Raw genomic sequence first — 13,228 nt, 5'->3', positions numbered from 1 at the left:
GTAACTAAAATGAATGCCTTTCTGAATTTCTTACAGATTAAAAGCACGCCCAGTCTTCAGCAGCTCATCACTGGGACTCAAAATGACAGTGGAGTTCTGACCAAAAGGAATAGCAGTGAGGAAGAGGACATAACAACCAGCCCCACAAGCGATACAGTTTTCTGTGACAGCAGGAAATACGTAAGTTAAAGGGTGAAGCACAACAGAGCAGGTGCCTAATGGGAACAGAGACAAAGGCTAAGGTCTTGTGTAAAATTTCAGTGTATTTTGGATTATAGTACAAAATGAAAGAGGAATTTTACTTAGGTGTTTATCTTATGAAGAACTGACTGCCACTGGCACAGTCCTCACAGTAATGTCGTGAACTTCCTTGTAGCACAAGCCAAACCAAGTTAATAATGGATAATTGATGGTTATATCCCCTAATAATGAATAGTTGACAGGTGTGCTTCCTCAGAATGTTGCAAATGCAGCTAACATTCTTCTCATTTTTTATTAGGTTTGGGATAGTTACATGGTTCTTTCAAACCCAGCAGCTAGCTTTTTCCCTTAAAATTTGATTTAACAAAAGGGTTTTGTTATTCTGCCAGAACTTTGGTAATGAAAATGTCAGTGGAAATTCAAATGTCAGAATGTCAGTGAATGAAGAGGAAACTGACAGTGACAGAAGCCAGGGGAGCAGTTCATAGGTTTAGTGGATGGCATTGAATCCTCTTCTGATGGATGGAATTTTGAATACTGTAAATGAGAGAGAAGGAAGCCAGTTGTAAATGAATTCAGCACATTCTTTAAAGACTCTGTGATTAACTGTGGAAGGTAATGTCTATGTGTTACTGATGAGGTTAAGCAGGGTGAAGTATCCAAAGAATCCATGAATGATGGTGTAAAGAAAGGAACTAAAATGACGTCTAGGGCATCAAAATTCAACCTTTGTGCTCACTTTACACAGGAGTGTAAACACACACAAGGACCATGGTGGGCTCTCATGGTTTACTGCACTGTGGAGTCTGAGGGGTTAATCTGACAAATAGATAAACAGTTTTGGATGGTATTTGTGATTCTAATGACAGCCATTTGAACTGGGATATAGACAGTTCAGGCTTAAAACAGGCTTAAAAAGTATTTTCTCCTCCCTTATAAAAGGGAAGGTCAAGTTCTATTAAACTTCCCTTTAAGGGTGCATGTTGGATGTTGGTGACTGCTCCATGAATATGTATCTTCTGAAATGTCAGATGGCATTGTTTCCAGTCATGTCAGCAGGATTGCAATACATGAAGTCATTGCTAAATCACACTGAACCAAAAGGATGAATGATTTCTGTGTTGAATATGTCATTCTTGATCAGGTGGGAGACATATGTAGTGATACTCATTCCAAACGTCCTTATTCACAACACCTCTGCATCCTCTCTAAATAAATACAGGGTTCTGTGAAACAAGTGTTAGGGACTTTTGCAGAACACTTTTTTAGGGATATGATCTGAAACAAAAATCTGTTTGCTTTCCTTTGCATGAAAGATTTTGGTGGAAAATTAGCATTTTGTGGTCAGATGAATAAAAATATGTCAGTGAGTGAAAGAGCAGAGCTGAACAAAGCTGCAAGGGAGATGGATTACGCTGATAAGCATCTTGTGGCAGGAGCAAGATTACATGCAGCAAGCATCAGGTCAAAACAATCCTAACACCACTTCTAACTTCCTCAGTAAGCACTCTGACACTTCTTTTATAGGGTTTGTATGTTACTCAGAGCTTATAAGGTAGATAGCTTCTTTAATCTAATTAAGCTGTTGGTGTGAATTTTAAAATGAGTATTTGGCAAGCGGCAGAAACAAAGAAGAGCATCTGAGTGGAAGGGAGCAATGATCTTATAAACACCACTCTGCACTCCTGGCTGCTGGCTTGTGCAATGCAACTCCTTGGTTAACCAGCCCTGTGTGGGTTGGTGTTTATTTTCAGGGGGAGGAGTGATCTAACACAGATATCTTACCAATCTAGGGCAGTGTTGCTGTGAGATTAATCACAACAGTTGTGCCTTTGTGACACATGCTATTTAAAAAGTTTCTAGGGCTTACCTTAAAGAACATCATTATAAATTAATGGAGATATATTGGTTGAGTTGATAATTTGTTACAGCGAAGGCTGGATAGCACCAGAAGTTCTGTGTCTCTGCAGAGCCACAGGAAGGATTATGGTCTCTTCCTTCACTGCAGTCTTGTGGCCTCTGTAAATGCTAGACACAACTGCTGTTTATACATGTGGATGGACAGCATCCAGACCTTTGCCCCAAAGGCGAGCTGGGAAACACCTTCTGTGCACCAACATGTGGTGACTGGATGTCTCTATCAACAGTTTGCCACAATATGGATTATGTCATTTTGGTATGGAATCAGGGCATCGTCTAGAATATTATTGGATGTGCAAGGCCACTTTTTGTTTCCTTTAATACATGACAGAACATAACATCTTGGCAGTGTATCCTACTATGAGCTATGTATGTTTGATCTGAAGCTACTTTTCCCAAACATCTGTCTTTTCTTAGGGGAGTTTGTTTAGCCTTAACAGCACTTGCACTGAGTCTGGCAACTTTGGCAAGGCTAATGTCACAGGAGAAATAGAGTTTGCCATAAGATACATCTTCAAAGCTTGCATCTTGGAAATTTGCATCAAGGGATGCAAGAATCTGGCTTATGGGGAAGAGAAGAAGAAAAAGTGCAACCCGTAAGTATTTTGTGGAGGAGAAAAGAATAAGGAGAATATTCTGGTTTTAAAATCCTTGTGTGTTGTGATTGAAATTGATTGATATGTTAGCACTTTCCAAACACCCAACACATATACCAGCCCTTTTTACATGTGCACGCTGCAAGACAAACAGGTTTCATACCAGCATTAATTCTGTGTTGACCATTTTCTGCTAGTAATTGTCTCTTTCCCTGCCTGTGAGCAGGTTGGTGTCTGTGTTGCTGAGCACCTTTGGGTCTCAAGAATGGCTGTTCAGAATTTAGCTCTTAAGTTGTTCCCCAGCAGTTAATTGAAAGTGGCTAGAACATGAGATGTCAGTAGATGAATTAGGAACACAACTCACTGTGGGTGATTGCTATGCTATTGTTGTGCTTCCACCTTCCATAATAAGAATAGAAATTTCAGATACTGCAGCACAATAAAATATGAGAGGAAGAAATACCTGCTTCTGCAGGCAAAATGTGCTATAGAAAATTTTGGTTGGATAGTTAAGCCTCAATGGTTTGTATGTTACTAAACAATCCTCTCTGACCATGCACCAGCCATTCATAGAAAATCACCAGGTAGAATACGTAACTACCTGTTCTTGCCTCTGCTGTCACACTGTGTTTGGGCACCTGAGTGACCACATTGGAATTGGGGAGTTGCAGCCACCTTCACTCAGGAGGAATGTGGCTTTTGTGCATCTCACAGAGGCCAGTCATAAAGATGAGCTTGGTGATGAAAGGAGGAGCCTTGCTGGAACAACAGCTTATGAAGCAGAGTAGTTTGGGAGCTCTTCAGAAGTGGGTCAAGGTTCTTTTAAGTCCCCTGGTGATAAAGTGAGGCAAATGGTTGCAGGAAGCCTGAAAGGCACTGTGGGAAATGCTGTGCAGTGTACACTGTGTTCTCTGTTGGTATATATTTATGTATTTATGTATTTCTGTGGGTTTCCAAGCCAACAGAAAGAAGCACAGGCAGTGTGCTCAACACATCGCAAAGCAGACTTGTAACTGATGTTTAAAACCTGTTGAATTATTTAACTGTTAACTGCTTTGAAGTCTGACTACTTTTTAATTAAATTGATCTGGAGTGATAGAGCAAAAGCCAAAGCTTCTAGTACCTGAATATTTTTAAAAGCAATTTTACCTACAGATAAGTTTGGAAAGAATAGGAAAGATGTATAAATTCTGCACTGATTATATGAGGTAAAGCTGATTTTGTTATTTATTCAGTTTATTTTTGTTACTTTATTTAATCAAGCAGCTTTTTAAAAATTCATTTAAATCATATTATCTGAAATGTATACAAGTACAGTTTTAAAATATTTATTGTTATATTAACAATGACTCCTTTGATTGCTGTGCTTAGCTGTGAGCAAGCACTGTTGCTAATACTCTTTGGTTTTGAAGCCAAATCAGAAATACAGCCCACTGAACTCATAGTAAGGGAGATATTAATGTTCATGTGACCTACACATGAGAAACTTTGTTAGGAATGAGGGTCCAGGGTCAATTCAAGGGTCCTTGATACTGGTCCCACTCAGCTTCCAGATACTTTTTTTATTGGTTTTCTTTTCATTAATGTTAGGGCAGTTTTGAGCACTTTAGACAATCTCCCCCTTTCACTCTAGTGGCTGCTATAGCAATTAACATTTTAAAGATATGAGTTATTATGTATTATTGGTATGATTATACCTTTTATTTCGCTGAGTGGTACTTGGTGTTGTAAAGAAGAGATGGTTCCTTAGTTAACATGCAGTGGTGATTCTAAAGTTAATTGAGTTGATTTTTCTTTGAGCACATAACATGCTGCCTGTTTTCATCATAAAACTGTCATTACAATTGGCCAGGCGACTTCCTTGGTGGCTATTTTATCAGAGGCCAAGTGGATGAAAACAAATAATGCCTGTTCAGACCCTACTCCTTTGCCAACTAGAAGTGAAACACGTTAGCTGAATGATACCCAGGGATCCTTTTTATTATGTCTGCTTTTATCAAGAAAGGATATAAATCACAACTTACCATTTTATTGTTTGGAAAAAGACAAAATCAATACATTTTTGTAGGGATTAAGACAAAAATCCTCCTTTTATCTGATGAATTTTTCTTAAGTAGGTTGGGTTTTTTTCCCTCCTCCTGGTCACTTCTCATATATCCTTCTCTTTGTCTACAAGGTACGTTAAGGTTTATTTGCTTCCTGATAAATCTCCCCGCAGCAAGCGGAAGACAGCTGTCAGGAAGAACACCGTGGATCCAGAATTCGATGAGACCTTGAAGGTACTGGGTACAGCTGTGTGCCTCTCAGTGTGCTTTTCCATGGTAACATCTCCTTTTGTAATGCACAATCCTGCGAGTTCAGAATCCTCCTAATGGGGCAAATCGAGGAGTCACTGACAGGAATAATTTTTAAAATGGTGGTTTTTTCAGTCTGAATGAGAGAAAATGCTTTTGGAGTTACAACAGTAAATTGCATCCATTAGCCTTTGCCTATGAAAACACTTTTAATGAATTCCAATGTTGTTCTGAGTTACCTTATAGCAAAAGTAACGTGTCTGCCATACACGCTTCTTTGTACGTTCAGGAAGTGGGTGCATTGCAGAGCAGTTAGTATTTTACACAGGTATCCCTTCTAACTGAGACCCCTTTTGCCTGTGCCATGGGAGTTAGCTGAATGCTAACTGAATTTGGCCACCTCTCAAACATTGTCTGCTTCCTTTCCTCCATGCAACTGATACCAGGCCATCTCTTTGAGGTGTCTAATTTCAAACACTAATAATCCCACCAGAGAACAGGAGTTATGATTTTAATTCCTTAATGCCTTGCAGTATTATTTCTTGCATCCATGTAAAACTAGGTGTAGAAAATAGGAGCCATTATTCTTACTCCAGAGGCAATTAATGAAATGTGAAGCTTAAGTCAAGCACTGTCAGCTGGGAGAGATTGTATGAGTTTAGTTGTTCCCAGCTCCAGTTTTGTACTCTGATCACTGCAAGCTCTTTTTTCTGTGCATCAGTGAGCTGTGGTAGCACATAATGTGATGAGTTCTTCTGTAACATGTTGTCTTGGAGGAGACAGGAAACCAGGTTCATGGTGGGACAAACTTGTTCTGTTGTTCGTTGAAGTTTCAGTGTTCCCTTTGTCTCTTCATGGGTATCAGCATCAAGAGTTTGCAGTGAGAGAGGCAGACAACATGTTTGAAAAGACCATTGTTAAAATTCGTTAACAACAAAAGGAGAATTATGTATTGTATGTAATTCCCATATAGCCCAAAGTCTGTGTATAGGGTTTAACTTGGGAGAAAAAGAGCCTTAATTTGGAATATTTGGTCATAATTTTATAGTCCCTTTTCAATGCCAGAGTCACAAAGAACTCCCAGGAACTGGGAGAGCTGCATGAACGCAAAAGGTAGTTTAGTTAAAAATTTTTTAAGTTACTTTATTAGCTTGGCCATTTCTGCTACTCTGGATAAAAGAGCATGGCACTAGTCCAGATGAACTACAGCATGACCCTGAGCCCCAACTCAGTGGGATTCAGCTGCAAATTAAGGCAGCTGCATGTGCCAGAGGTGGGTAGGTGCTCTTGGGAATCACTGGATCCCAGGGTCATTAGCCCCATACACCCAGCTTGTGAGTCAGCAGCTTAAATGTGTGTCTCAGTGTCCTTGTCCATGCCATGGCGTCCAGCTTTCAGTCCAGGCAGGTCACTTGTAGGCTGGGTATCATTTGCCAGTCTTTTGGGTATATTAGATACCCAACTATGTCTCAAAGGGCTCTGACTATGTTTTGGGAGTGGATCAGGGCTTTAATTTGTGGGCAACTGAATTACTTCCTTGTCCCTGCTGACTGCCTTGAGTAGATGTCTGCTGACCCAAATGGAAGTTTTAGCACCTTCATTAGGTATCTTAATCTTGAAGTGGCCTCCAGAGCAGACAAATTCTGCTGGGAGTCAAAACCAGAATATTTATTAAAAAAAAGGAAAAAAATGGCCAAGAATTATTTAAAGTTCTGAATTAATAATTGCAATCTTTAGCAAGGCAGGTCAAGGTATTCCTGGAATGTTGTTTTGCATTTGGATGAACATTATTTAGCATTTAAGTAGTGGGGTAGTATGCAGATTGCAGAACAGTGAGATAACATGGTTCTGTCTGTGTCCAGATGCCTTCAGCTGGGCTGTGGCTGGGCTTCCTGTGGGCAGGTTGTGGGCAGGGGGCTGCGTTCATCCTGTGTACCACCCTGTAAATGCTGCTTGTCTTCCTAGTACAAGATCGAGTACTCCCAGCTGGGAAGTCGGCAGCTTCAGATCTCCGTGTGGCATGCAGGAGCGCTCAAGCACAGGGTGTTTTTGGGGGAAGTGGTGATTCCACTGGCAGTGTGGAATTTTGAAGAGGACTCGATGCAGTTGTTCAAGTGGTACCAGCTCAAACCCAAGGTGATTATGAGTTTTTTGTGCGTGGTTGTATCTTAAGAGCAAGGTGTCGTGAAAGCTGTATCACCCTTCTGAGACCATGGAAAGAAAGATGCTGTCGATCCAGCCCATTAGTGAGATGTGTGGCAAACACAGATAAACTGAGGGGAAGATGTGGAGCAGAACGCTCGCAGTAATGCAGATTTCTCTGTCCCTTTCTTCAGCTTGACAAGCCTGAAGATGATCTCATCCAGTACAGCGGCGAACTCCTTGTGTCTGCAAGACTATTGGTCCCAGCCCAGTGTGAAGGTATAAAGTGTTTCAGCAGACATGGATCCCTTGGCTAGGAAAGAATTGGGATTAATGAAGAACTGACAAGGTGTTCATATCGTTTTCCAGTGTGGAGTTTACAGCAGCTGTTGCAAATGGTGGTTTGTGGTGTCTTATATTTTAAATTAATGAAAATCCAACCACTTCCCAACTTCATCTTTTAGTTCTTAATGCCAACAAAGGCTCTACATTATAATGGCAGCAGTATCATGCACCCAGCTGTTTGGCCGCTTGTGTCTGTCGTGGTGTTGCCAGTAGACTGTTTTCAGGAGGTGATGCAGCAGTTTTACTGCCAAAGGCAGAGACTGCCAATTTAGGGAAAAGGTGGAAGGGAAATGGCTGTGAGGGTGCCAGAGCAGCCCCCTTGGCTTCCTCCCCTGGTCTCATGTTGGAGACTGTTTCACCTGGAAGATGTCAGGTTCAAAATGTACAGTTGGGATTTAGTTTTTGGTGATGAAAGGCTTCTTGTATATTAAGCATTGCTGTAGTGTGTCAGAGCAAGCACCTACTGCTGGAGCAAAGCACTTTGGGGAAGAGCGATAGGACAACCTTGCTCTCCTTACCTATCTAGGTCACAGTGAGGCATAGAGAGGCTCAGAGCTCTAGTAATGCTCTCTGTGCTCAGGACCATAGTAGCAGGTAGAAACCAGTAGGAAGATATAATTAGCTCTTAGGTTAATTTTGTCCCCTTTTGTTTTCCAAATGACCCCAAAGTTACCAGTTTGCTTGCTTCTGTTTTTTCTCCACACATGTCTGTGTATTGGGTCTCTGCTCTACACCTAGAGCTCTGACAGAGGAGCTGGGTCACACTGGGGGTTTCGCTGTTTCTCTTGCCTTCTGGTTTTGTTTCAGAGGAATGCTCCCATGGGTACTGCCCTGTGTTTACTTTTCACAAACACCACAGAAAGCTCAGTGTTTGGAACAGAAATCACAAAGCAACCAGCTACTCACAGCTTACTCCTCTTTGTGTGCACGTCACGCACTGTGCAAGCAGATTAAAATCTTTCAAACGATCCTAATGCAGCACTATGAGCCCTTCTCTCAGTAGTGCTGCTTAGGCAGCTTCCTACTGACTTACAGCAGCATCTTAAGCTCTCAGCTGAACTCACTGGTTATTTCATGTGGCAAATGTGCCTGTTGCAGGAAAAAAAGACCAAGGACACCCCCACTGCCAGCTGCAGGTTATGATACTTGGGGCCAAGAACTTGCCAGTGCTGAGGTCTGCTGGACTGCCGAGCTCATTTGTTAAAGGGTATGTACAGAGCTAATGCTTCAAGTAGAGAATGCAGTGACATTCTGTGCAGATGTCTGTATTAACATGTTCTCAGCAGGAGACTGGCATGTGAAAGTGGCATCGTCCTCATCTTAGTCAGTGGCATGTGGGTGTCTGCACAGCAGCACCCAGCAGGGTGGTGACAGGTCCCACCTGCTCTTTCAGTCCTTAATAAACTGGATTCACTAAATAAAAAGGATTTACTAATGTCATTAAAATTTAGACTTCAACCATAAATATCTGCTTTTAGATATTGGGGGGGGGGAAAGTGCAAACCAAGAGGGTATTTTCATTCCTATTTTCGTCTCTGCCTTTGCAGAGTTATAGCTTTGGCTACACTGGAAATGGAGCACTTACCCTCTTCATTCCAGGCATTTTAAAAGAGGAGGAACAGCATTTTTCTTCAATTTGCTGAGTAGCTTCTATGTGGGATCATTTTACTTTCCAACTGGGGGGTGTCAGGTGCCATTGGAAGCATCATTCTGGGGTGTGCTTACAGCATCTCATAAAGTCATTTCACCTGCTGTAGCTCCTATCTTTGGTGAAATGGGTGAGCATTTAATCTACTGAAAGGCAAGTTTCAGGTGGTATTGGGTAACAGAATGGGGTGGAAAGACTCTTTCAGCAGCCAGTGACAGCAAAGGAAGAGCAGGCCAGCAGAGCCTACTTGCACCCACGCTGAATGCAGACAGGAAAAGGAGCAAGTCCCAAAATAAACATGCTAGCACCGTGGTCTACCTTGCACTTAGTGAACTTTTTTTGCTATTTGAGGCAAACCAAGGGGCCCTAGTGGTTTATTGCAAATCTTCTGGGTTTTGGTTGAGAAATCAGTAACCTTGCTGAACTCTTAACTGTTTTTGGGAAGGTGCCTTATCCTTCCAGACCAAGGAGAGGTGAAGCAAAAGTCTCCTGTTGCCAAGAAAGAAGCCTGTCCCCAGTGGAAACACTTGTTTGCCTTTGATGGTGTTACCCCAGCTCAGCTACAGCAATCAAGTCTACACTTGACTGTCTGGGACCAGTCAACGTTCAGCTCAAGCGCTCAGTTCCTAGGAGGAGCCAAGCTTGGTGCAAGTAAGTAATCTACTGCTAAAAACTGAAGGCAGTTTGGGTAAAGTTCATTAGTTTACATGCTAAATAATGATATTTCCACTGTGCTATTTATTACCTGCTGGCACCTGCCTACACATACAGCACCGGCCCCCAGCCTAAGCAACTTGAGCTGTCATCCTGTGGGAGCTGATGCTGTCTTGTCAGGGGGAATTCTCAGGAAAGCCACTGGTTAGTATAGGAGCTGCCTGGGCCAGAGCCAGGCCCTGCAGCAGCCAGGCACGGAAAGGCTGGGTGGGGTGAGCTCAGCCAAAGCTCCGCGTGTGCTTCTTAACACGTGTTCCTTGAGCCGTTTGAGTTGGCTGACTTTAAATGCTGTCTCACCAAAAGGAAGCACATGAACTAATGCTCTGGTAGACTCCTCTCTTGCTTGTATTTGTGCTTACTTCGCATCCTCCAATCAATCCAATCAGTGGGGGATAGGGAAAGGGACACTTGCTCAGAAGGGGCCATTCCACATCTGAGTGGGATCACTCTGCTCTAGGAGGAGTGAGCTCTCTCTCAAGGCTGAGAAATTTCCAAACAGCCCCCTGCTCACCAAGCAGGCCCCGTTCTGTTTCACTGCTCCCTGAGCAGGGAAGCATTGTCACTTAAGAACTACCTGGCAGTGTCTCTCCTGTCTTCCCAGAGAGCTTCAGAGGCATATTGTCCCTAGTAATAACTCACTGCTTCCTCATGAATGGCTTTTGATTCTCCTACCCCATGTTTTCCTTTCTGTAGAGCAGAGACTCCCTACTGCTGAGTGAAGATGGCTATCCTGGCCCAAAGCCTAGTAACACACTGAGCGCACCAGAGATGCACTGAGCAGGCAGCTTGGTGCTGGTTTGCTCTTTTTAGCATGCACAGTCGCTCCTCTGCGTTCCCATCATGCAACCACAACAACTGTTCTTTGTTGCAACCTGACAGTGAGTGATCCTAGCTTAACAGGGTGTAAACAATGCTTCAGAAGTGTTGTTTTTGAAGCAGCTTATTACAAGTAAAGCCTTAGGAGCTGCAGAACTGCCGTAGGAGTGGGAGAAGCGGGTTGGTTGTTACCTGTCAGCTGGGTAGGACCACGTGAAAAGTTAACGTCTCTCTTGGCTTTCTTGCAGAGGAGTCGCTTGGCTGTACAGACCTTTCTCAGTCAGTGCTGCAGTGGCAGGAAGTGCTCCACAGCCCAAACACGTGGATGGACTTTACACTTGCACTGCAGTCAAATAAGGAAACCTTTAAATCCTGAGAGATGACTGCACAACAACTTTTTCTCCCCCCCATGTACAATGTTTTAAATTCAAGTGGCGTGTACCTTTCAGGTCTGGGGCAAGGTATGCTCTAACAGTACCTACTCCAGCTTTTGGGGAATAACATTATGCATTTGAAAGCATGTGACATCATGAAGTTTTTATTTCTCCAAGAGTTAAGGCTTTGGTATCTGTGTCTCTGGCTGGAGTTTAAGGTTAGGATGGTTTCTTCAGGAGTGACAAACTCCGTTAGAAATGCGTTATGCCAACACAGCAACAATAGCCAGATGCTACTCCCATTTCTTTGCACAGCAGAACTAATTACTTCATTTAATCCCAGAGGGGAATACTTAGAGAAAATAACAGTTTCCTTAAGAACAGTGTATCCTTTCACTCTGAGCTTGGTGTTTCATACATGTTCAGAGAGAAGGGGAGAACAACCTTCTCTTCACCTGTTTGCTGCAGCTGGGTGATACCAACATCTCTGTGCTTCGGAGTGTTACCCTCCCAGTATATTCCTTCACATGACCCTAAAAAGCTGTGGCCACATGTGCCTGTCACCCATGTTCTGTACCATGGTGCTTAAAGCCAGTTAAATGTATAAAGTTTCCCTGAGCAGGAGGGACAACAGCTAAGGGAGTAAGTGTAGTTGTAGGATGTAATTTCCATTCTTCCCAGCTGCTGATGTGAGGCAGTGCCACATGCTATACCACAGGACAAGACTTTAGCTAAACTTATTTATTGATGTGAGCTGGCAGAGCTGTAGTTTCTACCCCTGTATCAGTTCACTTTGTCTCATCTTCCCCTCCGCAGCTGTACCTGGTGCTGCTGCAGCTGCTCTGTGCTTCTGCCCTGGGACTCAGGTCAAAACAGTCACACTGGTCATTACCACAGGTTTTCTCCCTGCTTCCTTTCCAGGTCCATGTGGCTTTTTAACTCTTACATCCTTCAGACAGAGGGATTCATATGCTAAGCTTGAACAAAAAGAGTTATAGCACCCCTTACACAAATACACCCTGCTCAAGAAACACTTGACTCCAAGTCCTTTGTTACTTTGCAGATCTTTTATTTAGGTGTTTGCTGCTGCAAATAAAAAAAAACCCACCCAAAACCACACAAGATTCAACTCAAGTATAAAGCAGCATAGATGTTGTAAATGGAAGAGAAGAGCTGACAACATACTGTATCTCACTTTCTAACAGATTTTCAAGGAAAAGGGGAGATTAGTGGGAAAGGAATGGTCACAGAAATGCTCTCTACTAGAGAGAATACAACTGTGATATAAACAAGCAGTCCCTTCATCTTTGGAGTCTGAAACTTTAAATCAAACATTTTAAAAAATTAGAAAATTTGTTAGAAAAATAGGTGCAGTAAAATTGTATATATTGGATCATGTGTACATATAACAGATTTCATTAAGTAAAAAAATGATCTTTACAAATAATGCTTTATAGCAAATAATCAGCTGCACTGTGTCAGACTACAGTGGCATTGAGGCATTCTTTACAGATGCAAGTCATATTAAATCTGAAAAGTAACAAAATATACAGAGCAAAACTATTACTTCCCTTTCCACTAGTGCAATCCACGTGTTGCATGGGTTATAAATACTACGCCTAACTGATCAGTAGTGGAGCCGGAACGCACGCACAGGCGTGTTTTGGATTCCAACGGAGCATTTGCCTAGTTGCTACGCGCAGAGGGGATCGGTGTCCCTATGCCACACTTCTGAGCCATCGCTGCAGCGCTTCTGCAGTTGAGAGCAGCAACCAGAGAAAGCCCCGTTCCTGCACAAAGGAGGCCTGAGGCGGTGTCAGTTCTTTGGTGCGCAGGGGTGGGGGGCGGAGACCAAGGACAAAGAGCAGGGCCTGCAGCCCTGTACACAGGTTGCTTGCAAAGCCCTGAGTTCTACAACCCCTCTTCTCAACTGCAGCTGACAGCATGGAGAGGTATGGCACAAAATTCACCCACACTTGCTTATTTTTAGACCAAGCTGGATCCAGCACCTGCACAAGACTTGTATCTTCAACTAGAAGCACAGCCTACCAAAATCTGTCTTGCTTAAAGAGAGATGTGACATAAGGCCTTTTGGCACTAAGCAAAGGCATGAGCAAGTTAGTTAGTTACCAGGATTAGTGGTACAATGAGTCTGTAACTACCGAATTTAGGTATGTG

General features: G+C 42.7%; 1 protein-coding gene across 1 annotated transcript in view; it reads left to right on the top strand.

Moving 5' to 3' along the window:
• The window catches only part of SYTL3 (synaptotagmin like 3), a 28,361-nt gene extending 17,257 nt beyond the window's left edge, over nucleotides 1-11,104 (top strand). Inside the window, exons 8-15 of the mRNA XM_084261547.1 lie at nucleotides 37-180; nucleotides 2,539-2,717; nucleotides 4,894-4,996; nucleotides 6,977-7,147; nucleotides 7,348-7,432; nucleotides 8,597-8,705; nucleotides 9,592-9,797; nucleotides 10,925-11,104. Coding sequence (XP_084117673.1) covers nucleotides 37-180; nucleotides 2,539-2,717; nucleotides 4,894-4,996; nucleotides 6,977-7,147; nucleotides 7,348-7,432; nucleotides 8,597-8,705; nucleotides 9,592-9,797; nucleotides 10,925-11,052 — 1,125 coding nt within the window. The 3' untranslated portion in view covers nucleotides 11,053-11,104. The remainder of the gene's footprint in view (nucleotides 1-36; nucleotides 181-2,538; nucleotides 2,718-4,893; nucleotides 4,997-6,976; nucleotides 7,148-7,347; nucleotides 7,433-8,596; nucleotides 8,706-9,591; nucleotides 9,798-10,924) is intronic.
• The last annotated feature ends 2,124 nt before the right edge of the window (nucleotides 11,105-13,228 follow it).

The sequence above is a fragment of the Gallinula chloropus genome (genome assembly GCF_964237585.1).
Source record: "Gallinula chloropus genome assembly, chromosome: 3".
Lineage (NCBI taxonomy): Eukaryota > Metazoa > Chordata > Aves > Gruiformes > Rallidae > Gallinula > Gallinula chloropus.
The sequence above is the reverse complement of the archived record's forward strand: the minus strand, read 5'-3'. Positions and strand labels throughout refer to the sequence as shown.